Here is a 25746-nt window from a genome sequence, read left to right as displayed (position 1 = left end):
GGGCCGGCACTTTAAAGAGTGGCGGGAAGAGAACAGAATTGAGTAGAGGAATATGTATAGGCAGACTCAAAAATTCAGGCTTCCCTCAGAACTGTAAGGTAGGCTGTTGAGTATAACCTGCGCTGGTGCAGATGGAGCAATGGGCCCAGTGGGGAGGCGGGAATTGTCAGCCCAGAAAGGAGATTCTTGTGTCCTTCGTCCCGTCCAGCCCTCTGCTCCCTCCACCTGGTTGGAGGCTCTCACCCTGCCTCTGGCGCGCTGTTTCTATCAGGTGAGCAGATCTTGGCACCCCAAGCCTGCAGGGGGACATTCCCCCATTCTCCCTTCTCACCAGTTCTCACCCACCCCATTCTTGGGATTTAATTCTCAAGTCCAAGGCAGGAAGTATTTTAACTGCTTGAAGTTAAAAAAAGGTTGAGAGCTCTAAATAATTACCTAAATGGTGATACTGAAAGCCTTAAAGATATGCTCTTTGTAATACTGTTGAAAAATAAATCTGAATCCTGGACTGAATGCTAGAAGTTGCATGCAACCTTCAAGTCTGATCAGAGGGCAAGGGTGAGTAAACTATGGCACGTCCACCAAAGGCGGGGGCGTGCAGCTTGGGGCTGGGTGTGAATCAATAATCCACAAACAGAGGCTATTGTCACCATTATTATTGGGCAGCCATAAAAATATTTAGACAAAATGTAAAACGGTCAGAAAAGACTTAAGATTAAATGCTGAGCAAAAGAGCAATACATCAAAAGCTGTTTATACTACAGTCACAAGTTAAACCAGCAATACAATAAGAAGCTAAAGGAAATTGGCCAAAATGATTAATAGCCATTACCTTAGGTTTGATGAGATTGTAGGTGAATGATTTTCTTCTTTTGTTATTTTCCAAAGTTTCTATAATAAGCATGTATTGCTTTAAATTTTTTTAATTGAAGTATAACACACATACAGAAAAGTGCACAAAAAATGTGTCCAGCTCAATCATCACAAGCAAAGCCTATACAAGCACCATCCCGATAAAGAATTAGAACATTGCCAAGACCCCAGAAGCCCTCCTCCTTCTCCCTCCCAATCTCCTATCACCTCCCGCCTCTCCAAAGGTAACCAGTACCCTGACTTCTAACTCTGTAGTTCAGTATTGCCTATTTTTGAACTTTGTATATGAAATGATATGGTATGTATTGTTTGTGCCTGGCATCTTTCACTCAACGTTGCATTTGTGGGGTTCAGCTATGGTCATTCATTTTTATCTCTGTATGGTATTTCATTACATACATATAATGTGATGTATATAGCTCACTATATATATATTTCACTACATATATCTTTCAATTCTTGTGTCCATTCTACCTTTGATAGACAATTAGGTTGTTTCCAGTCTGGGGCTGTTACAAATAACGCGTCTGTGACATTCTTATACATGTCTCTTGGTGCCCATGTGCATGTATTTCTGTTGGGTATAAACCTAGGAGTGGAATTGCTAGGTCATAGGGTATACTTATAGTCAACTTCTGTAGATAATGTCCACTCTTATCCAAAGCCGTGTGCCAGAGTAAGTACCCATGAGTGTGAGAGAGCTCCCGGCATCTCACACCCTCACCAGCACTTTCTCACCAACACTTTCCTCACCGACTTTCCAACTTTGGCCAGTCTGGCAGTGTGGAGTGATACCTCATTGTGGCTTTGAGTACCCCTTTTTAATTTAAGGAACAACTTTTTGAAAAATAGGATGAATCCTGTTATCACTAATGGTTTATTCAGTGCCTGCGCTATAGCAAGCCCTCAAAATGTTTGAAGAAGCAATAAAAGAGGAAATAAATGCCTGATTTAAGAGGGCTTCTGGATTCCCAGGAGTGTATCTCTAGCCTCTATCTCTGATACGCCTGTGAAATTCAGTGAAATACATTTCAGGCATAACAAGTTTTGAGAAGGGTGATATCTCTAAAGATTAAAAACTCGGGGGTAGGGTGGTCATCTTCTCTCCCTTTCCTCTATCTACCTCCGACTTCCGTTGTAGCCACACTGGCTCCTGAGCAATGTCCTTGTCTCTGTGTCTCTTCCAGGAACGAAGATCTGATTAGCAAGTGTGGAGACGATGCCCGTATCTACATCATGTTCCAGTATCATCTCATCATCCTTGTGCTTATCCTCTGCATCCCCTCCTTGGGCATCATTTTGCCCATCAACTACACTGGAAATGTTCTGGGTAGGCAGAGCTCAGCAGGTCCCGGGCCCGGCCCACTAGACCTAAGAGGCAGCCCGGTAGGCAGGACAGAGCTTGGGTGTTGAGCGTCTAGGAATCTAAATTTTAATTGCACTTCTCAAAATTAGTTATGTGACCTTAGGCAACCCACGCTTCAGTTCTCTCACATGGAAACCGGAGATGATACCTCTTTTGGTATAAATTTGGCCCAGGGCCTGGCACACAGAAGGCAGATAGTAGTAATTCAGTCTAAAACTGAATGTTTATTTATGACCCCACACTGCATCTGTCCAGATGTTCCTGGAGGCCTTGTTATGACATGTGACCCACTACAAAGATCTCTGGACCTGATCTCTCTCTGTACCCACTCTGATGGACACAGCACGCAGAATTTCTCATAGGGATTCTATCCACACTCCTTATAACAGGGTAAATTTTCACACAATAATGTGGTGAGGGCTCGGGCTTCAAAGACAGAAAAATCATGGTTCCCCAACTTTTACCCACATCTGCTTCCCAGAAAATTATTTCATCTTATACAGTGTCCTCAGGCCTCAGTTTCCTCAACTGTCATAGGGATAGAGAGACAATGCGTGTCAAGTGGTTGGCACAGTGCCTGATAGTGGGCACTTTGAATAACAGCCAGCAAACATAGAGCTGTATGAGGCCCATACAACTAGGTGGTACAGGATAGCACCTTAAGTGCCCAGGTGGCAGCCAGGTGCACGCTGATTGCTCAAGTTTCCACCTATTTCTCCTTGGCCAGTGGTAGACCTCAGTTACTTCAAGGTAGCACCCATTTCTCATGCTACCAAATACCACCACCAGAGTAAATAACTACTGAGCCCTGCCTTCCCAGATTCTCATCGTAAGAGCTAGTATGTTGGCAATGATAGTATGATAGTACGGAAATGATAGTATGATTTCATAAAACTTGGAGATGTCTAAACCAGCACACTGATACACTCAGCCAGAAGGATTTACTCTGTTTGAATGAGGCAGCAATGCATTTTCAGAAGTTCTGGGTTTTGTGATTGCTGCCAGCGGTAACAGTGTTGCTAATTTCATCATTCCGCTCATGGTGGGGCTGCCGGGTCCCTCCCACAAGCGTTCACCGGTGTCTACCCTGAGTCAGTCACGCTCTGGGGTTGCCGCACCAATGCTCGGTCTTGCTTCACAGCCGAGGAGCCCCAGTCAGCAGTCCCAGGGAGGAGAGGAGGCCTCTGATGGGGCTGTTTGGAAGCTGGGGACAAGCTCTGGGGACCTAGAAGGAAGACCAGGACGTAGACAAGCATCTCTAGACCCCGGGCATTCGCTCAGGAACCCTGAAGTCTGGCACCCAGCCAGTCAAGGTGCCAGGCTTGAGGTCAGCAACTTTCTTCTCTTTCAGACTGGAATAGTCACTTTGGTCGGACCACTATTGTCAATGTCTCCACAGAGTAGGTACCTGATCCTCTTACCTCCCATTCTACTGGCTTGGGGGCTGGGTGTTAGCGTGGAGAGATGGTCCAATGTGTGGGTCCGAAGCATGAGCCCCACTCTGCTGATAGGAAAGGCCTGGTTTCCTGGGGAGCCCAGGTTCCAGGTGGGATGCCGGAAGTTGCGTCCTCTTGGTAAGGAAGTATTCTTGGTGTCTCAGTGTCCCCACCTCTGTAATGGGTGGAACTACCTAAACCGGTCACTCCTGAAGATTTGCAAAGATGGTCCTATTTGCTTAGTATGTCCAGCTCCCAACAGGATTACTGCAGTAAGCAGAGGTTTAAGGTATTGCTTCCCTGCCCACAAAATAGTTCAGGTCAACCCTCATATAACCCAGTGAAGCTCAGACCTGACTCCCACAGCAGCGAGACAGAGGAACCACAGGAGCTGGGTTCATGCCCCGGCTTTGCCATTAGCCGGCCCTGGGTCTGGGGCAGTGCACCCTCCCGCTGTGAGCTTCATCCCTAGTCCATGGCGGGGGGAAGAGCTGTTGGACATGACCTCTAAGCCCCCTCCAGCCCTCATGGTCCGGGAACCTGTGGATTTTAACATCAGCCAACCCAGTTGGTGACCAGATCAATCTGTACTGAGCCAGATGTGGCCCTGCCGGTCCAGGCTGAGACATCAGTCCCCCCCAGGTCTCATGGCCAGGCTTGGCCGACTTCCTGACAGAGCTGAAGCACTACTTCCGGTACCTGAAGCAGGTGTGAGTGGGGTTTGCACACTCCTGCCCCACCTCCCTTTGCCCCACCCCTGGTCCCCTGCCCCCGCACCCCTGCAAACTCCATCAAATTCCAAATCCATCAAAGTCCAAACTCAGCAGAATGGTTGGGCACCCTCTCGCCTCCACCTTCAACCAACTCTTTCCCGGGTACTGGCAACACCAGAGCAGAGCTTACCAGCCTCTCCCAGGCCAGCCACTGTTGTAAGTGTGGCACCTACAACTTCCCAACTAGAAGTGAATTTTAATAGGGCAGCAAAGAGCCTTCAGCGTTTGTAAATCCAGACTGGCAGAGAGCTGGAATGTCCCTTAGGGACCGTGTCACCTTGCCCCCTCCGAGAACACTGAGGAGAGAAACATGTAACTAGATGGGGGAGGTTAGGTGAAATGCCAGCGTGGGGACAGTGGTGAGGAGATATTCTGAAGCAAGGCAGCCTTTCTCTCCTCCAACTGCACCACATAAGGCGGGCCCTATTTCCGAGCAGTCCTCCTGGCTGGATGCCTGGGGACAGCATCACGTGAGCACAGAGCCCAAGGGCCAGCCCTCTTCCTACCCCAGGGAGGCGGGCCGAATCTGCAGGCCTGCATGTGACCCCGGAGTCCCTTACCACAGAGGCCGGGTGGCCCCTCCTGCTGTCCTCACGGTCGGCGGGGGCGGCCTGAGCCACAGCCGCCGGCAGCACGACACGGCGTGAAGAGTGTAAGTGCTTCTGCAGCTCCGGGCTCACCTCCCGGCACTGCCACAGCTAGGAGTGACCTCGAGCGGTCACTCTAGCCCTTGTTTCCCTACGGGTAAAATGAAGACATTCACAGTACCACCTTCACGAGGTGCAAGAGTCTAGGGAGAAAATGTCCACAAAGCATCTAGTCCCACCCTGGGCCTGACGTATGGTAAACACTCAATGAACGTGAGCCTCTATTAGTTGGAGTGGACGTCCCCTTCTCCATTCCCTTCCGAGGTGCCTGAGTGTCTGGAGGCACCAGAGGGTGGCGCTGGGGAGACCATGTGGGGTGGAAGCGGGGGTCTCACGCCTCCTGTGTCTTGTTCTTGGCAGGAGTAAGTTCCTGTGGCTGCACAGCTTCTTCGCTTTCTTATACTTTGTCACCAACTTCCTCTTCATGACTCATCACTGTTTAGGGTTTGTGCCCAAGAAGAGCTACAAGGTGAGTAAGTGAAAAGAGCTACCAGAACAACACCCTCTCGGCTAGAGGCTCTCCCCAGCTGGACACCATCCCACTCCCATACTTCAGAGGCATCCCAGCTTGGTGTGTTCTGCACACCTGGGGGGGGGGCAGTCTCACCTGAGTAGGGCAAGCCTCCTCCACTTATCCCTGGGTATCGTCACCTGGCACATCTGTCTGGGCTGTTAAACCACTAATACACTTCCAAACCAATTGGTAAATAGCTGCTCCCAGGTGCCTCCTCCCCCTGCACCCCTGCTGCCCTGGACCCTCTCCAAGGACCCCTGGACCTCCCCACCATCAGAAAACTAAAGGCTTAACTAAGCCCTGAACCTGCGAGGGGCCTCCGTCTTCAGCGGCCAGGGCCCCCTGCTGACCCTCTGGGTGCCCAAGCTCCTTGCTTCCACCATCTCCCTGAGGTCAGAGACCCCATGTCCTGCCCCAGTGTTGTCCCCACTGTCTTGGTTTGTGTGTCCCCCATCCTACCTCCCAAGCAGACCCTGAGATAGGGATTTGAGTAGCGTTCACTTATTTGGGAGGTGATTCCAGGAAGGACCACTAGGTGGGTAGGGTCTTCTGCGGTGGAAGGTGGCAGGTAAAAACGAGATCAGCTCCTTCAAGCTGTCCATCCTAAAGGACGGATTCACTTTACCCCACCCCAGAATGCAAACGCACATACCCCTGAAAGGTAATCCCGAATGTTTCAGCCTGAGGCTTGGGCACCCCTGACCAGTCTGGACTCGGCCGCTTCAGCTTTCCTTCTTGCCGCCAGAAGCTTCTGCCCAGACTCCCCTCTCTTGCAGCACAGTTTACCAGACTGTCACCTTGAGGCGATGGCTCAGGAAGACATTTCCCACTCACAGAATAAAATGTGGACTTTGAGGGGCTTCCACATTCCCTCCCCAGAGTCTAGCTCGCCTCCTAACTCCCCTGCGCAGTCTGATGAGAGGGACGACCCAGCGAGGTGGGACGTCACTTGGCGCGGCGGAGGTGCGGGGAGACTGTAAATCAACAAGAGAGTATGAGCAGCCCTTGCAGGGCGTGGGCTCTGGTCCTTCCCCAGGCCCTGCTGCAGCCTCTGGCTCTTCCGCCCTCCATCACAGCCGTCTATGGCAAGGGGTCCACGGGGGGCACAGAGATGTACAGAGGTGTAGCTTCCCTGGCTGCAGCTTCCCACGGCCTGCTGACCCCAGGGACACAGGCTGGGGAAGCTGACACCTGGCTTACCCAGCAAGGAGGCGGCCTGATGTGAGTAGAAAACCTACTCCAGGTGGTTCTGGGCCACCTGAAGACCCAGACTCCAGGAGTCCTGTGTGAGCACAGGCTTCTTTCTCCATTGACCTTCCCCACCTAGGTCACAAGGACACTAATGATCACCTATGTCCCCACGGACATCCAAGACCCAGAGATCATCATTAAGCATTTTCAGTAAGTGGGTTGGGTGGGCTGAGGCGTGGATTGCATCCTCCTGGTAACCCTGCCTGGGTCCTCATGTGGGTGGTGACGCACAGGATGGTGGAGTGGGGCTGTGGCTCACCCTAGATTCAGCTCAGGATCAACCTTGCAGAATGGGGGAGGCCCTGGTTGGGGCCAGAGCAGGGTTTCTGAAGTCAGGGAATTTCTGCTTGGCATGGGTGTGATGGGGGATGCCTTACCCTTGTACCTCCAACTGTGGAGCCCAGGGAGCTGCCAGACGGCAGTTATCTAGAGCGGGTCATCTTGAGGCAACTTTTGTGACCCGAGTTCCTAGCCACAGGAGCCAGTTATCTCTCCATGAGCAGCAATTTCCAGCTCTGCTCCCTGGCCCTGTTCTGTGTCACCTGGGGAAGATGTGGCAACTGTCAGATGAACAGGGATCAACCCTGACATCCAGCCTTAGGAGCAAGGGGTGGATTCTACCATCCAAGCACCAGGAACCATGGGTATAGCTGAGCCCCCTAGCCCTGTAGGCTGTAGCTCTGGGTAGGGGGTGGGGGGTGGGGAAGGGGGAGGTCCCCAGCCCTACGGAATGGCTCAACCTCCATGTTTGTGGCTTCAGTGAGGCCTATCCAGGGTGCGTAGTGACCAGAGTCCACTTCTGCTACGACGTCAGGACCCTGATTGACTTGGACGATCAGAGGTGAGGCTGTAGCGGGACCTGTCTGAATCTGGGGTGGGGAGAGAAGGAGAGGTTGTGGCTCTGCTGGCACCCTGACCACAAGATCCTTCTCCCGTTGCCCATTGGCTGACAGGCGCCATGCAATGCGGGGCCGGCTCTATTATACGGCCAAGGCCAAGAAGAAGGGGAAGGTGATGATCAAGGTCCATCCCTGCTCCCGGCTGTGCTTCTGCAAGTGCTGGGTTTGCTTTAAAGAGGTAACTGGCAAGGGCATCGGGGGACACAGCGGAGGGGCTAGGGCACCGGGTCTCCAGGCTTTGTCCAGGGCTCTGGGCAGCGCCCCTTGCCCGCACCCTGGGGCCACAGGCCTCATTCGGGTCTGCTCTGTGCTGCGGCACCTGGCTCCCGCTTTCCTTTCCACCCGTCCTATCTCGCTGTTGAGAGGAGTCTTCCTTGGGGCCCCCTCCGGAGCGATCCAGGGACGCTTGTTCTTGGCCCCTCCTGGGCTTGGATGGGAGGACCAGTGAGGACACAGCAGGCTGCTATAGGCTCCCAGGCCTCAGGCTTTCAGAGAGCGAGGACAGGAATATTTGAAAGCAGTGGATTCAGTCTTATCGCCCAACCACCGTGGCTAGAAGGAGGTCTTGGCAGGACTGAACTCCAGCGAGTCCAGAAAAAGAATCATCCCCTTTCCTGAAAATGCTACAGACACATTCTGTCACTCCTCTGGAGGCTACTCGGAGTCCAAAGGCACCCCCTTACCCCCAGCGATGCCTCGCTTTCGCTAGATCTAAGAGCAGGGAGCTAATCTCAGAGTCATAGCCTCTTCCTCTTCTAGAGCTGGGATCTTGGAGCCCACCTGGGGTCTTGAGCTTTTTGCCGGGCTTCCAAGGGAGCCGGGGATGGAACCAAGCCCTCGGGCCTGCCGCCTGAGTGGAGAGAGGCCTCCCATCCAGGCGTGAGGCCTGGAGCTCTGGCTGCTCCAGCTCTGAGGGCCACATCTCACCCCAGGTAGACGCAGAGCAGTATTATAGTGAGCTGGAGGAGCAGCTGACTGATGAGTTCAACGCTGAGCTCAACCGCGTGCGGCTGAAGCGTCTGGACCTGATCTTTGTCACCTTCCAGGACTCCAGGATGACAAAGCAGTGAGTGCCAGGGCCAGCTGCTTGCTGTGCCCAGCCCAGCCCTGACAGTGGGCCTCTGCTTCTCTGAAACCATCCTCTTTCACCCCCATTCCAGCCAAGGGGAGGAGGAGAGAGAGCCTCCCTCCGGTTTGCCATATTCTGCCCTCCCCTTGACCCCTCCATGCTCCTCATGGGCATGGAGCCGCCATCTTGCTTTCTAGAGCATGGCCACATCCGTCTTCCCCCAGCTGCCAGGCTCAGCTTGTCTCCAGAGATGCCCAGGCCCTGGGCTCTTCACTCCCATATGTTCTTGCTTCAGCACAGAAGTGGTCAGAGTAGCCGTTGACCTCTTGGTTCCTCTTCCAGGCCTTGACAAGAATGGCACCCAGTTCTCCCTCATTGCACATCACCCCTCCCCTCACCACGAGTGACAGAGTCAGGGTAGAGAAGCCCTGCTTGCCAGTTCTCCTCTCCTGCTGCAAGCCTCCCCTGATTCATAGCCCTACTGCCTCCTCTCTCCTCCACGCCAGCCTCTGGCAGCCCCACCTTGATAGGGAGTGGATGAGGGCCACTCTGGAATGTTCTGGAAGGAATCTTAGGACTGGGTCAAATAGATGGGAGCCTCAGAATCAGTCTTTTGAGGATTATGGGGCCCTCCTCTCCCCGAGGGAGCCTGATCACTCACAACATTTGTCCTCACCCACCCCAACCCTACCAAGGAACAGTGGCAGAGGCTAGAGTTTAGTCGCAAAAAATTGTGTACAATTTTGCAAGTCACTTACACCCTCTAATTTCTTACCTATCAAATTTGATTACTTATATCTTCCCTGTCCTCCTCCCAGAGGGTTAAGAAGGGACATGTGTTCTAGTTAGTGTATGTGTTATAGAAAACAAGACATCTACATAAGACAATAACTTGCTGAGAACACTCTCTGTAGAGAGGATCTAAGGTTTAATTACAGCAGATGTGTGAATTAGAAAACCAAAGATGAGGCTCCGGTGCCAGCACCCGCCCCTCTTTGGTTGTGTCTTCAGTAATCTGTGCAATTAAGACGATGTTAATCACCAATTAGCACAGCGTCATGCACTGTGTAGAACTCAATAGTCGGTAGCTATGGATACTAAGATGGGGCTGAAATGAATACCTCTCCTGTCAACCTCACAGAAAGAGCGCGTCTTTGTGCTGTCACTACTGTTAAGGGGAAAAGACGGGAACTGAGAACTGTGTGGCCCCCTTTTTTCCTGGACAGTCCCTCCCTCTAACGCCCCTTTCGTTCAGTGACTAGGCCTTGGGGACTGCCCACTTACAAGGTCGAGGGAGACATATCCAAGTCTCCAAGGCTTCCCAGGAAGTGGATGAGTCTCTACCTGTGGGATGACCACAGCGGCCCCGGGCCCCTCGCATGAGCCCTCCCCCGCCGCGGGCCATCGTCCTCACCCCCGGACCTCTGTCTGCTCCCGCATCTCCGCAGCATCCTGGAGGATTACAAGTTCATCCAGTGCGGTGTGTCGGTCCAACAGTCCTCGGTGACCACCGTCGTCAAATCCGACCGCTGGAGGGTTGTCCTTGCCCCACACCCCAAAGACATTATTTGGTAAGCCCTCTCTGTCCCTCCCCTCTCCTTTGAGCTCCTCTGGGACTGAAGAAGGCCGTAGGATGGGGAAGGGAGTCAGGGCCTGTCCTCCTGCTTCACTGCCCACACACGGCCCCCGCTGGGCTGTTCCTCTCGTGGGCATCACAGCCTCCTCCCACGCCCAAGCCCACCCCACCACAAGCATGGAAGGCACCCAGCCTTTGGGGAAAGAGTTTTTTCCTGCAGAAAGAATTCGGATCGTTTTTTTGACTCGCTTTATAAGTGGTGTGACTGAGGCGAAGGCCCAGGGCTGTCTCATGCAGGTGTGGGTGGGCCCACGGGCTTGAATTAGACCAGGGCAGCCTGGTCCACAACTGGCACGCAGGAAGCAGCACGGGCTGTGTCTGAGGGCTGAGACCCGGGGTCCTAAGTGCGTCTCCCTCCTCCGTCCTGCCCAGGAAACACCTGTCTGTCCGCCGCTTCCATTGGTGGGCCCGCTTCATCGCAATCAACACCTTCCTCTTCCTCCTCTTCTTCTTCCTCACCACGCCTGCCATCATCATCAACACCATCGACATGTACAACGTCACCCGCCCCATCGAGAAGCTGAAGGTGCCTCCTCTGCCCAGGCCAGGCGCGGGGGCCCCAGGGAGATGAAGGAAGAACTCAGGCGAGGAGGGGGTGGGAGGCCCACTGGGACGTGACTCCGATGCCCGCACGCTTGTGGCCGTGGCAGCAGTGTAAATGGTGGCACAGCGCTTCCTGTGCTCTAAAGGGCATGAATGTGGGTCGTTGCCCATCTTAGGGACCGGGGCTGAAGAGTGGGGGAGCCCCAGGCAAGTTCTGGGATGAGTTTGGGGGGTGGGCTTGGAGGGCTGCTTTACATTGGGCCAAGCTAGAGGTACAAAAGGGGCAGCAGCAGGTGTGGCGAGCGTGACAGCTCCGTTCTCCCCACGTTCTCTAGAGCTGGGCTCCCTGCTCTGAAGACAGGGTTGAGAGCGGGGCAGGCAGAGGTTAGTTCCAAGGCAGCCCTTCTAGAGGAGAAGGCCCTCCAGCTCTGTCTCCACTTCCCGCACTTCTAGAGGAGAAGGCCCTCCAGCTCTGTCTCCACTTCCCGCACTTCCAGACACACCCACACCTGGCTGGGCGTGTGCACGGCTCACAGGAGTCATCCCTGGAGGGAAGGGCTGCTTCATATGGACAGAGGTGTTCCGAGGAGCTGGACTGGCTCGTTTCCAAGTTCTATAGCCTCAAGGCTGTTGTAGTGATCCCAGAAGGCCCCTCCTTTCCTGTTATCCCTGTGCCTGTTCCAGCAAAACACACGCACCCATGCGTGCGCAGAGCCAAGCCAGGCACTTCTGCTGCTGCTGCCTACCTTTGCCTCCTTGGTCAGCTTCTCAATAGGCCCCAGGCAAGGGCACCACAGCTCTCCCTGGGAAGTCTTGCTCCATACCCTCCCCCTCTTCGCCACTTCTCACACAACATCACAACAAAAGCAGCGTCTCCGGGGGCTTCCCTGGTGGCGCAGTGGTTGAGAGTCCGCCTGCCGATGCAGGGGACATGGGTTCGTGCCCCGGTCCGGGAAGATCCCACATGCCGCGGAGCGGCTGGGCCCGTGAGCCATGGCCGCTGAGCCTGCGCGTCCGGAGCCTGTGCTCCGCAACAGGAGAGGCCACAGCAGTGAGAGGCTCGCATACCGCCAAAAAAAAAAAGCAGTGTCTCCTCCCTGAGGTCTGAGACATGAGTGACAGCAGCTGGCTGTGGCCTTAGGGCCAAGTCACTAGGGGCAGCCTAGGGCACCCCTCCCGTGACCTCGGCGTCGAAGGCCTGCACTCCTTGGGGATGTCACTTGATCTTGGGGTGTCAGCCTCCGGCCGCCCCAGCCGGGCAGACCCCTGACCAGGAAGGCGGGTCAGAAGGGCCAGGCGCACTGTGCAGCCTCGGGGACACCAGGCCTGCTCTGGGGCTGAGCTGGAGAAGAGGCCAGGGACGTGGGCGAAGGCGAGGGAAGCCTGCAAGGAGAATGGAGCTTCTTGCACTGACGTCTCTCTGCCCTCCTCCGCTCCACCCCTACAGAGCCCCATCGTGACCCAGTTCTTCCCCTCCCTGTTGCTCTGGGCCTTTACGGTGATATTGCCTCTGATCGTCTACCTGTCCGCCTTCCTTGAAGCCCACTGGACCAGGTGAGCTGGGGGCCCCCTCCTAGCCCTGATCTCGGCACCTGCTCCTTCCTCTGCCCCCCCAAACCCCACCAGCTTTGTACTCTGGCTTCCTGTCTGGCCTCAGGAATGGAATAGATACGGGGTGGCTTTGATGCCTGAAACCATCCCAAAACACTAACGATATTATTTTCTTTGGAAAGAGGGGACGGGTTTGCCTCTGGGCCTCTGGGCTCAGGGATGCTGAGATAGGGCCACCATACCGGGCATGTGGGGTCAAAACCCAGCCCTCCTCGGGCTGCTCCCTCAGCCTCCAGCCACGCGCTGAGGGTCTGGAGCTGCAGGCAGAGATAGGCAGTGCCAGGAATTCCAGGCAGAGGGCAGAGGATGAGAGTGAGAGAGCAGGACTTGTTTGGAAAATGTCAGAAGAGCTGCTATGGCCATAGCAGAGGAGCCCCTGCACTCAATCTGACTGCAGACCCACGTAGCCTACACAGTGCCCACATCCTAAACAATTAAGAGCTATTTCCTATTTATTAGCACTAATAGTTCTATGGTAGGAGCTAATTAGTTAGAAAGGATTTACCGTATGCTGGGGCAGGTGGACCTGCTTTGGCCTGAAGGCTGCGTGGGTCTCAAAAGTTATTTCCTGCACCAAAAGTTTCTATCATCCTATCAGGCAGTAAGCCAGGAGGTTTATCTTAACAGAAATCCTTACTGGTCTTTCCTCTGGCCAAGAACAGGGCTCATGTTGCTTATTGAAACTCTGCAAGAATTCTGAGTATCATTAGTAATGTCCCTTGAACAGAGATATCAAGTATATGGTATGTGTGTGCCTTCCCTTCCTTTTCTTGTGCCCAAGGCAGACATCACTAGTGATCATGCTATTCTTTCCTGCTGCTCCCAGCCACAGCACAGCTCACAGTGCTCCGTGGAGATGGCACTGGTATGCACTGTGAAACCATTTTCTAGGCCAGGTAGCCGTCTCTCTCTCTCTTCATTCTGTAGTAAGGCGTTTGGTTCTTACCATGTCTCTCTTTGTTTCCTTCTAGATCAGCTCAGAATCTGATCATAGTGCACAAGTGCTACATCTTTCTGGTGTTTATGGTGGTCATTCTGCCCTCCATGGGACTGACCAGGTACCTCACCTCCAATTCTCTCTCCTCTGTCAGCCAGGCTCACCCTAGAGTTGGAACCTCCTGTTTCAGACACTGTAGGCCCACCTCTGGTTGCTGCAAATCCATTCCTCAAATGACAGTCCAGTGCCTGTCCTGAGCTTAGCATGAGTCAGGTATCATGTGAACTCTAGGCTGTCAGCCATGAACTCTGACCTCAAAGAGCTTATCCTCCAGCTGGGGAAACAAGCTGTACCTATCAGCTAACTGACAGCCCAAGGTGGGAAGAATGTGCAGTAGAAATTCAGAAGAGGGAGAGAACACTGTGGGAGCAATGGCTGGTGAAGGTTTGCTAGAGGGGAGGCCTTGAGCTGAAAGGCCAAAGGGTTAGCGCCCAGCATTAAGAAGAGAGGCCGTGTGGATTGGCCAGCTAGAATATTAAGATGCAAGAGTCTTTGGGGATTGGGCAAGGGAGGTTGAAAGGAAGGAGGCCAGCCCAAGAGGAACTGAACCCCAGGCCTTAGGTCATAGATTCATTAACTGAAGGGTCTGCTTTATTCTTGTTCTTTTTCTTGTGCTTGATTCTTTATTCTAGTTTGGATGTCTTTTTCCGCTGGCTCTTTGACATCTACTATCTGGAACAGGCATCCATCAGGTTCCAGTGAGTACTAGAGTGCATGTTTCAGGTGTACTCCCAATGTGCACTGGGGCTTCACACCAGGTGGATATGTGTATCCTTTATTTGCTCATACAGGTAGAGATGAATGCGTGTTAACACTCTCATTAGGCAGCCTCTTAACATTTCCTGTGCCATGGACCCCTTTGGGGGTAAAGCCCAGGGACTCCTTCTCTGAATGAAGTTTTTGAACTAATTATAGATTCGAGGGAAATTGCCCCCAAAAATGTCCTATGTACCTTTTTTTTTTTTTTTTTTTTGCGGTACGCGGGCCTCTCACTGCCGCGGCCTCTCCCATTGTGGAGCACAGGCTCCGGACGCGCAGGCTCAGCGGCCATGGCTCACGGGCCCAGCCGCTCCGTGGCACGTGGGATCTTCCTGGACCGGGGCACGAACCCGTGTCCCCTGCATCGGCAGGCGGACTCTCAACCACTGCGCCACCAGGGAAGCCCCCTATGTACCCTTTATCCAGTTTCCCCCAATGGTAACATCTTGCATAACTATAGTACAATATCACAACCAGGAAATTGATGTTGAAAGAATCCACAGAGCTTGTTCAGATTTTGCCAGTTTTACTTGTACTCTGAGTAGATTTCTTTAAACGTACAAAATACCTGGGTTATAACAAAAACCAATTATGCTGAAACATAGTTATCAAAATATTTTAAAATTCAAATTTGTAATGCAATCTCTATTAACACGTTTAATAATAGGCTGATGCATTCTAAAGGTAGGCAAGCAAAAGTTACATTTTATTGTTTTAAAGGCATCGGTGTGAAAGGTGCTGTTACTTACCTAGAAGAAGAATATTAAATTGGGCAGGGGAGTGGTTTTTTGACAAGGCAACATGCATGTCGTGTTAGATATCCAGCCACTTTCTTTTTTGTTTTGTTTTGGTTTTAGGGTTCCAAATGTTGAAAGTCCCAATTTTCAAAGGTATATTATTGCAAATGACATGCAAGCTTTCATAGCTTGCTTTATAGGGCAAGGACCAGAATTCTCCAAGCTTTCTACAATTAAACTATGACTGTAATAAGTTGATTTTTTTCCAAGATGAGTGAGTTCATCTTTGGCTAGGTCATTATCTTCAATACAGTTTGTATATGAGAAAGAAAAGAATTGTGAGTTCATGACTCAACTCTGATGCCCTCAAGAAAGAATAGTGTTTGAAGGAGTTATGACATATGTCCAGGGGCTTACAGATTTCTCTTTTCAAGGAAGGTGACAGAATTGTGTAGATGGAGACACTGGAAAGCAACAGAGATGCCTGGGTCACCAACGTGAGAACAGGCAGTGTGACCACCCATTCAGGTGGCTGCATGACTACTAGTTGAAGTCAGCCAGCTAGCTATGTGAAACACGCATGTGCAGACAGAAGAATCTCAATCATGTGAATTTAGCATGTCTAATTTAGTGGCCTGACTAATAACTAGCATCATTTTGAAATGATGATGAGCACAAATGGTATCGTAAGAGCTCAGCAATAAGTACAACACGATATGAAAATACCTCATTTCAACTGGTGACAGACTCATGGCTATGGCTGACATCGCTGTGATTTGTTGCCCATGCTCTTAATGGAAGGAGGTGCTAAATCGGAGAAAGTAAAGACGTAATCTTTTCCCTATTCAAGGTCACAGACCCGCAAAATTCTACTTATGGACCCTCCAGGGTCTGTGGATCCGTCAAGTAGTCCTTCTTTATTATTTATTTTGAATTTTATTTTAATTTATTTTTTATACAGCAGGTTCTATTAGTTATCTATTTTATACATATTAGTGTATATATGTCAATCCCAATCTCCCAATTCATCCCACCACCACCACCCGCCCCCCGCTTCCCCCCCTTGGTGTCTATACGTTTGTTCTCTATATCTGTGTCTCTATTTCTGCCTTGCAAACCGGTTCACCTGTACCATTTTTCTAGATTCCACATATATGTGTTAATATACGATTTTTTTTCTCTCTCTGACTTACTTCACTCTGTATGACAGTCTCTAGGTCCATCCACGTCACTACAAATGACCCAATTGCGTTCCTTTTCATGGCTGAGTAATGTTCCTTTGTATACATGTACCAGATCTGCTTTATCCATTCGTCAAACAGCCCTTCTTTAGAGCAAGCCAGTGCATGTATCTCCTAACCCATCCACAAATGCCATAGAACACCCCCAGCCCTGCTCAGAAGGGCCCTTGTTAACTTAAACTGGTCTGAGAACACATGTATACGGTCAGCCCTCCATATCCACATCTTCGGATTTGACCTACTGCAGATCAAAAATATTCAGGAAAAGAATTCCAGAAAGTTCCCAAAAGCAAAACTTGAATTTGCTGTATGCAGGCAGCTACTTGCACAGCATGTACGTTGTATCTACAGCTATTTACATTGTGTTAGGCATTATAGACGATCTAGAGATGATTTAGAGTATACAGGAGGATGTGCCTATGCAAATATTATGCCAGTTCATGTAAGGGACTTGAGCATCCCCGGATTTGGTATCCACAGGGGCTCCTAGAACCAATCCCTCACAGATACCGAGGGATGACTGTGTTTGAAAGCTATTCTCCCCATCTCTACCTCCACCCCATCCCCACTTCCTCAATTCGTTTCCTCTCTCTCCTCCTTCCTCCCAATACCTCTGCCCTTTCCCTCTTCCCCGGCTTCTGTGGCTGTCTTCCACCCAGGTGTGTGTTCCTGCCAGACAATGGCGCCTTCTTTGTCAACTACGTGATCACGTCAGCTTTGATTGGCACAGGCATGGAGCTGTTGCGCCTGGGGTCCCTCTTTCTGTACACCACCCGCCTCTTCTTCTCCAGGTCGGAGCCGGAGAGAGTCCACATCAGAATGGTGAGGGCCAGGCCCTTCCCTGAGCACAGCCCTCAGAGTTTCCTTTGGGCGGGTGTCAGGAAGGGGGCCTGTTAGAAGCACGGAGGGACCGGAGGTGGGAGGCATGGTGAGGTGGGGCGAGGTGCTTCTCGGACACCAGGGTTGGAAGGGAGGTTGCCATCCCAGACAAGGAGCACAGAAGCAGTGAAGCCAAGTGGACCAGGCCACCTGAGGAGGACCCCTGCCTTCTGCCCCAGAACCAGGCCATGGACTTCCAGTATGGGCGCGAGTACGCGTGGACATTGAACGTCTTCAGCGTGGTGATGGCGTACAGCATCACCTGCCCCATCATTGTTCCTTTCGGTGAGTCATCCCTGAAGCTCCCTGGGGACTGCACGCCCTCAGACTGGGAGCCCCACAGCATCCAGCTCCCTCCTAGATCAGGAGGGACAGCCTGTCGGAAGGGTGGGAGGGGCCAGGTCAGAGCCAAGCCAGTCAGGGGTTGGGTGGCTGTTTACATAGGATGTTTGTTGACAGAATAGGTTCTAGGGGCTCAAGGGAAGCTGCTGGTCCCAGAGGTCAGCACCATGGAGCTCCCACAGCCTGTTCTTGGCCCTTGCCACTCTGACAGACCTGAATCTAGCATCTCAGGCCTGGGTGGGGAGCCTTGGGACGGCCGCTGAGCGTGCGTCCATCTCCCGGCCCCCAGGGCTACTCTACCTGTGCATGAAGCATGTCACGGACCGCTATAACATGTACTACTCCTATGCACCCACCAAACTCAACGAGCAGATCCACATGGCTGCCGTCCACCAGGCCGTCTTCGCACCGCTCCTGGGTCTGCTCTGGATGCTCTTCTTCTCCGTCCTGCGGTTAGGTAGGTACCCAGCCCGCCCCAGCATCCCGCCTCTGCCTGTTCCCATGGCTCCGTCACCCCTCAGCAACTCTGGAGGAGCAGAAAAAGCCTGGGAAGAGCAAGGTGTTACTCGTGGAACAGGGCAAAGCCCAGTGCCTTCTCTAGGCCTTGAGGGCTCGTGTTAGAGTCCCGGCAGACCTTGGAAGCTAAGCGGAGGACCAGCATGGTCCAAATCATATACATTTTGGTTTACAACTTTCAGGGCAAAACCAAAGCAAAACAAACAAACAAAAAATTTAAAAAAAATCCTATTCCTTCATTCTAACTCAAGACTGGCAGGAAATAAAATATTAGCTAACAGGCTCCATCCACAAGACATTCCCTCTGGGATCCTAGAAGATGCCTGGCCTTATGTGTTGTCAAAAACCTAGAGGAGGATTCAGAGCCTGCCCCAGCAGCCAGCTTGGCTACACAAAGCTGCTGACCCCGCCCAGCTGAGCTCAGAGACACCCTCACAGAGAGAGGCCCCACAGGCCACCTACTGGAACCCCCCGGCTCTCTCCCCTCAGAGCCACCCATGCCCCAGGCAGCAGTCTCCGCCAGCCCCTTCCCAGTCTCAGAAAAGGCTCATGCTGACCTCCCCGTCCTCCTTCTTCCCCCCCACCCCCCACACTTGCCTTCCCTCAAGACACTTGACCTTAACCTTCTCAGTGGTGTGGAGAAGGGAAAGTCCATGTTTCTTCACTGCCTGTCACAGGGGTGTCAGGCAACGTTCAGCTCACAGTTATTTATATGCATTGTCCATTTGTTGTCGCCCCCGAAGCCTTTCCTGCCCCAGCAGACTTCATTTTTTTAATAATGCTTTTTTTCTAAGTATAAAGAACTGCATGTTTATTATCAAAAATAGAGAAAATTGAAAGATCAAAATTTGAATGACCTACCAGCTCCCCTACAGCCTCATGTCTATCGCTCCCACACCTCACTCTGTGCATACGTTTTGGGGGACAGGGCAAAGTGGAGGGAGTTTATTGGTTTACTCTTTACAAAATTGTGATATCCACTTTATACTATTCAGACTTGTATCCTGAGTTTCTTCACTGAACATTATGTTCTGAGCAATTTCTTGCATTATCAAAATACCGTTGAGTACACGCCTTTTAACGTCTGCGTGAAATTCTGTCACTTTTAGTCAGTTCTCCATGGTTGGGATATTGACGTTGTTTATCATTTTTTGCTTTTATAAAAACACAACAGTAAACATCATTATGCAATAACTTCTGACTGTAAAGACTGATTTTCAATATTCATGTAGTTAGAAAACTGCTACCATAAAAAAGTTACCAAACATCCCCAAACAAAAATTCTGAATTGCTTTTCCGTGCCATTAGCGCATGTAACCGAGCACACTCACTCCAAAAGGGCTTACAAGGGCCAGACAGAGAAAGACAAGTATCATATGATATCGCTTATATGTGGAATCTCAAAAAAAAAAATGATAACAAATGAACTTATCTACAAAACAGAAACAGACTCACAGACTTAGAGAATGCACTTACGGTTACCAGGGCAGTCGGGGAGGGATAGATTGGGAGCTTGGAATTGACATGTACACACTGCTATATTTAAAACAGATAACCAACAAGGACCTACTGTACAGCACAGGGAACTCTGCTCAATAGCCTGTGATAACCTAAATGGGAAAAGAACTTGAAACAAGGATAGATACGTGTATATGTATAACTGAGCCACTTTGCTGTACACCTGAAACTAACACAGCATTGTTAATCAACTATACTCCCGTATAAAATTTAAAAAAAATTTTTTTAAAAAGGGCTTACAAGAAAAGGTGTTGGTCTGAGACTGACTGTATTTTGGGGCAGTGGCATAAATGAGTGACTCAGAGATACTTCCCAGGGACCGTGAGGTGGAAGGTAACTGACATCAAGGAGGACGTTTAATGGGCACCTAAGTGGATATTTAAGTCAATTAATTTTTTTCATGGAATCCACTGGATGCCAAATCCTAAACTGGCCAAATAGCACAGAGGGTTGATGTCCCTGTGTCGGGGTCATTGATCAAGTTGTTAAGGGGAGAACTGGGCAGGGACATCTCTGCCCCAGGCTCCAAACTCCTACAGGGGTGCTGAGCTGGGCCCCAGGCATCTGTCAGCCCGGGCGGCATCTCAGCCGGCACCCCTGCCCACAGCTCTAGTCCTCAAGCACCACGCCATGCCTTTCCTTCTCCTTGCAGGGCCGCTACACGCCATCACCTTCTTTTCCCTCTCCACCCTTATCGTTTCCATGATACTGGCCTGCGTTGGCACTTTTCTGGGGAAGCTTCGGAAAGCGTCTGACTATGAGGTGAGTCGCCAGCCTGGCTTCCCTCCGCAGGTTCTCCCGGTCCCAGGGCACACAGCTCCTGGACACCCATCCGAAGCACCACGATGACGAGAGGCTCTTGCCTTCCTCTCTGATGACGGGATGTGCAGACTCAGTGCCGGGTGTACGTGCTGCATGTATCCTTGCGCTGGCCCCGGAATCACGTCTCCCGGGGCAGGGAAATCCAGAAGACAGCTGTCCTCTCCTCTTCTCCCCTCTTTCATCTCCTCCGAACCACAGGCTGCTAGCCCATCCCTCCTACGATATGAGCCTATTCAGCCACTGAGCCGCGAGGGCCATTCCAAGGCACGGAGGCTTGAGAGAGAGGATGGAGTGAAGGAGTAAAAGAGGGGGTGGTAAAGGAGGATAACCTGGGGAAAGGGGTCAGTCATCTCACTTTTAAGAATCTCAGGATATTGAACTTGTCTGGAAGGGAGGCCTGGCTCTCTGGGCCCCATGACTCTTTCGGCTCTTTGCCAGTGGGGCCGAGCCAATTATTAGAGAAGGGATCTAATCCATGCCAACAGGACTGTGTGCTCTAGATCAGCGCTTCCTAAAGTGGAGTGACCGTAGAGGTGTACGGGAATGATTTCCAGTGGACTAAAACATTTTATATTTTTCATGGTCACACATTTATTTTTCTACTTAACCTTGCTTACGGCAACTGACACAGGATTTCTGTTCATAAGAGTGAATTGTTTCCTTTTCAAATGAATTTAAATAAGAAAGAAAGTTGCGGGGCTTCCCTGGTGGCGCAGTGGTTGGGAGTCCGCCTGCCGATGCAGGGGACGGGGGTTCGTGCCCCGGTCCGGGAGGATCCCACGTGCCGCGGAGCGGCTGGGCCCGTGAGCCGTGGCCGCTGAGCCTGCGCGTCCGGAGCCTGTGCTCCACGGCGGGAGAGGCCACGACAGCGAGAGGCCCGCGTACCGCAAAAAAAAAAAAAAAAAAAAGAAAGAAAGTTGCTTTAAAGCACTAGCATCCTGCTGAGTCAGAGGAGGGAGCCTCTGAGAAGAGGATCTTCTTGCTTTCAGTGGTTCCTGTGGCCACTGTGGCACAGGTGCTTGTGGCCCTTTCTACCTGGACCCTCCTCCATCCCCTGGCCTGAGTCCACGCTAGTGAAGGACCAGAGCGAACGACGCCTCTGGCTCTGTCTTCCCAATACAACGGGATCTGGGATCTGGTTACTCAAGGGTCCATTCTAGAGACAGAAGGTGACGGGGGACCTAACCCCTCATTTCATTACAGAGATAGAGGGGAAATTCTGGCAGGAGATAAGGTATTATGGAAGTCAAGGCTTCTCCTAGAGTCAAAGCAGTCTCATCTTTGAACCGCAGCCTCCACTCTGCTTACTCTCTCCCACTGTGGTCCTTGTGAATGGAATATTTCAGAAGGGTCTCCCCAGCTTCCTAGTCTACTCTCTGTCCCCCTGGGCTTCAGCCCTGCCAGGTGGACTGCGGGTCTGGAAAAATAGAAGATGAGTTGAGTTTAAGGGGAGCAGCAGGCCTCTTAAGCCTGAGTTTAAGGTCCAGGCTTCTCTGGACGTGGGGAGGGCGGGGGCACCCCGTGACCCTCCTTGTCTCTTCCGCCGCTGCAGCCCGAGGAGGAGATGGAGACCGTGTTTGACCTGGAGCCCAGCAGCACCTCCTCCACGCCAACTTCCCTTGTGAGTCAGTGCCTTCGCCCTGGGACGTGTCAGGAGGCGGGTGCTTGCAGGGGTGGGCTACTCCAGCAGCATTGTGGGGATACCAGCAGTTAGTGGCCACCCTGGGTACTGGGGAGGAGCCGGGCGTCCCTGGACCCCCTCCTCTGATGCAGCAGCCCGTGGCCCTGGCTGAAGAGCCTTCGGAAAGATAGAAGATCCGGGATTTACTCCAGGACATTCTCTAGAAGGAGCTCAGACAGGACAAGAACAGTCAGGGCGAACCCAGCCACAGGGAGCTCAGTCGTGTAGACGCAGCGCCGTGCTGGGGCTCAGCCTCAGGACCGAAGGCTGCCTCCAAGGGCACAGGGGCCAGGCAGAGTGGCGCAGATAGAGCCGCAGCAAGCTATTGGAAGTCTGCACCGCATGGTAAGGCAGGGGCCGCGCCGGATGAGTGAGTCCGTCAGCTTGTGAAGAGACGAGGCCGGACTCGTCTGTGCAGGGGGTCCAGCAGGCTGGGCGTTGGCTCCCACACTGTGGCTCAGCCTGGAGGGGCGTGAGCGCTCGCCCGCAGCCCGGCCACAAGTGTGGCTGCAGGGCCACTGATGCATGCACTGAGCAGGGTGCCGGGTCAGCCCGTGCCCCGATGCCAGGGTGCCTTGGGGAGCACTGAAGAAGGGTACCAGCCAGCCTGGGCACTCAGGGAAGGCTTCCCGGAGGAGGGAACATCTAATCCGACCCCAGGAATGGGAGAGTAGGGGTTACCAGGTGGAAGAGTGTGTGGGGGAAGAGCATTCAAGGAAGAGGATCAGCCTGTGCAAAGACCCCGAAGAGAGAATCTGGAGCACTGGGGAACCTAAGACAGTTTGGGGCCTGGTGCAAATGCAGAGTGGGCGGCAGGGACCGGTGCGAGGGGAGGCCCTTTAGTCATGGCAGCGTTGGGTGAAAGCTCACAGACGCAACAGTGGGCGGATGTGCCCACGCCAGGTGCCTAGAACTACAGGTCTGCCTCACTCTGAAACGAACCCTACAGATAGGGCCCGATGAGCTCTGGGAGGTGGCAGGCAAGAAGGAGCTCCAGTACCAGAGAGACAACAAAGGTTTCGAAGCAGGAAAGTCTCTCTTCACATAGCATCTCCCCTGGGGCCCTTCCAAGATGACCCCTCTGGAATATTGTAAGCAATCGGTTATTGAAACCTTACAAACTAGACGCGTCACCATTCTCGCTCTTGATCTTTATGATAAACCTGCACAGTAGGGGGGTTTTATCCTCATTTTACAGATGGGGAAACTGAGACTCACAAAGGTGAATTAATTTAGACCCTAGAGTACTACTATGCAAGGAAGTGGCAGAACAAGGTTTGAACCAGGTCTGCCAGACTCTAGACTTTGAGCTTTAAAAAAAAAAAATTACTGGAATTGATTTTTTTAAATCTTTCATTATTATAACAGAGGGGTCTGAGCGTTGTAGATAATTATGGGGAAAAAAGAGAGAAGCAAAAATAAGAAAATTAAAAGTCCATGTTTCTACCACCTAGAGATGACCACTGATACCTTAATGTATATTTTTTCAGATATATAGATATTTTTTAATGACATAATACTGTACACTATTTTATAACCTGCATTTTAAGTTAACAATCTCTGTCTTTCTACATATATGCATTTTTACCTCTTCAAATACCCAGTCCATATTCAACTTGCCCTACATGTTCCAGAAATATCTTTTACAGCTTGTCCAGACCAAGATCCAATCCAGTCTCTGTGCGAGATTAACCTGGCACCTGTGCATGTCCCTTTTATTTTAGCACCGTCTCTGTTTTATGACTTGTTGGAGAGACCAAGCCAGGAGTCCTGCAGAATGTCCCAACTTCTGGCTTTTTCTGGCTGTTTCTTCATGGTATCTTACAGGAGGTTACACTATCTCCTGTATTTCCTGAAAACTAGAAGTTAGATCCACAGGCTTGATAGATTCAAGTTCGACACTAGGGGCTAGATGGAACACATTACAGGCAGTGCTGTGAGTCACACCAGGCAATATATAATATCCCATTTATTGCCATTAATGATGCTGAAGTGACTCCCTGATTCAGGGGTGACTGCTGGCTTCTTCCATTGTTCAGTTACCAATTTTCCCCCAGGACCCAAAAGTCATCTATGGGGTTTATTTTGGCCTTATGAAAATACCTCAGTTCTTCTGTAGAAAGAGTGTTCTCTCATCAACTGGGGCTGTTTAGTTTCACTGAAATAAATTCCCACAGGAAAGGTTTAATTCTACCCAATAATTACCTATTTTCAAAATAAGGAGTTGGTTTAAAAGTCCCTTCAAAGGGTGACAAACAGCTCTGACCCTAGTACTTCTTGTATTTTTCTAGTCTGCTGCCATCCCAGGCATTCCTGGGCCCATGCCTGGATTTCACAGGTCACATGACCAAGACCTCAGCTAGCAGCCTCAGTTTCAAATCCTGGCCAACCAATGACACAGCCCGAGGGAGCTGGCTGCACCTCGGAAGCTGTGTTAGAAAATGCGCTAGCTCAGGAATGGGGGGGTCCCTCCAGACCCCAGTGTAAGGGAGACTCATGTCATCACGCCCTGGGTTCAGCCTGACCTGGAACCAAGAATGAATGGCACGTGTGCTGAAGAGTAGCCTAGGAGACTCACACTAACCAGCCCAGGGAGCACACAGATGCTCGATAAACGATCGAGAGCAGCTGGGCAGGCGGGATGGCCAGGACTTGGGCTGCGGGGGAAGAAGGAAGGAGCCACGGCTTAGAGGGGTAGAGGCTCTGCGTGTAAAGCGTGAGGGGGAAGCGTGTGCCCAGGGCCTTGCCCCAGATGTGACCTCACCCCATCTCCCCTCTCTGTTCCGAGCAGCTGTATGTGGCCACCGTGCTGCAAGAGCCGGAGATGAACCTGACCCCAGCCTCCTCCCCAGCCCGGCACACCTACGGCACCATGAACGGACAGCCGGAAGAGGGAGAAGAGGAGAGTGGTGTGAGGGGCTTTGCAAGGGAGCTGGACTCGGCCCAGTTCCAGGAAGGGCTGGAACTGGAGAGCCAGAGCCAGTACCACTGACCAGGACCCAAGGCCTCCACCTGGCGACGCCAGCCGGGAGTGGCGGCCAGGGGAGAGCCCAGCAGGGGGAGGCAAGGAGGGTGGCCTGGACCGCCGCCCCACTACCTCCTGCAGACTTTGGGAAGGCCCCAACGGAGCCCCGGCTATCTGTCGGCCACGTGGAGGCCCCGACCTGCTGACCAGCTAGAACGGGAGATGACGGGCAGTGTCGAGGGACCCCAGGATGGGATGGAGGATACCGGCGAGCACCATGTCTTGGGAGCAGGGGCTGGAGCCCTGAGCACAGAGACTGAAGGCTGGGGGACTTCCTGGGGTCATGGTGGAGAAGGTTCGCATCAGGGAAGAGGCAGGAGGAAGCCCACTGAAGACTCTCTGGGGTCGTCGCCACCCTTCCACCAGCTGCCCTGCCCAAGGAGCTTCTGCTGCTGTCCTACCCTAACCCTCACTCCCAGCCCACCCCTCTCCTGCAGTCTGAGGAAGCAAAGGTATGTATGCTGGCCTCGCCAGCAAGACACAGATGGCCACCTCCTCCGGGTTTCCCTGCACGGGGATCTGTAAAGAGGAAGTCTCTGCACCCACCCGCAGGAAGGGGCAGCTGAGACCATAGACTTAAAGGAGGCGACTGAGCCCCTTCCTATTCCTCT

The 25746-nt window shown here is 52.1% G+C and overlaps 1 protein-coding gene across 1 annotated transcript in view; it reads left to right on the top strand.

Annotated features, from left to right (window-relative positions):
• Window positions 1-25102, top strand: part of TMEM63C (transmembrane protein 63C) — a gene marked incomplete at both ends in the record, with an annotated part of 32596 nt that extends 7494 nt beyond the window's left edge. Inside the window, 18 exons of the mRNA XM_082844922.1 lie at window positions 2061-2203; window positions 3591-3639; window positions 5456-5564; window positions 6937-7010; window positions 7621-7701; window positions 7814-7937; window positions 8692-8825; window positions 10277-10399; window positions 10837-10990; window positions 12455-12561; window positions 13590-13676; window positions 14248-14313; window positions 17012-17174; window positions 17411-17516; window positions 17863-18030; window positions 20260-20369; window positions 21982-22050; window positions 24902-25102. Of these exons, the coding sequence (XP_082701048.1) occupies window positions 2061-2203; window positions 3591-3639; window positions 5456-5564; window positions 6937-7010; window positions 7621-7701; window positions 7814-7937; window positions 8692-8825; window positions 10277-10399; window positions 10837-10990; window positions 12455-12561; window positions 13590-13676; window positions 14248-14313; window positions 17012-17174; window positions 17411-17516; window positions 17863-18030; window positions 20260-20369; window positions 21982-22050; window positions 24902-25102 (2068 nt within the window). The remainder of the gene's footprint in view (window positions 1-2060; window positions 2204-3590; window positions 3640-5455; window positions 5565-6936; window positions 7011-7620; window positions 7702-7813; window positions 7938-8691; window positions 8826-10276; window positions 10400-10836; window positions 10991-12454; window positions 12562-13589; window positions 13677-14247; window positions 14314-17011; window positions 17175-17410; window positions 17517-17862; window positions 18031-20259; window positions 20370-21981; window positions 22051-24901) is intronic.
• Window positions 25103-25746: the final 644 nt, after the last annotated feature.

The sequence above is a fragment of the Leucopleurus acutus genome (assembly GCF_964270905.1).
Source record: "Leucopleurus acutus genome assembly, chromosome: 1".
NCBI lineage: Eukaryota > Metazoa > Chordata > Mammalia > Artiodactyla > Delphinidae > Leucopleurus > Leucopleurus acutus.
This window is presented reverse-complemented; position numbering and strand designations above follow the sequence as displayed.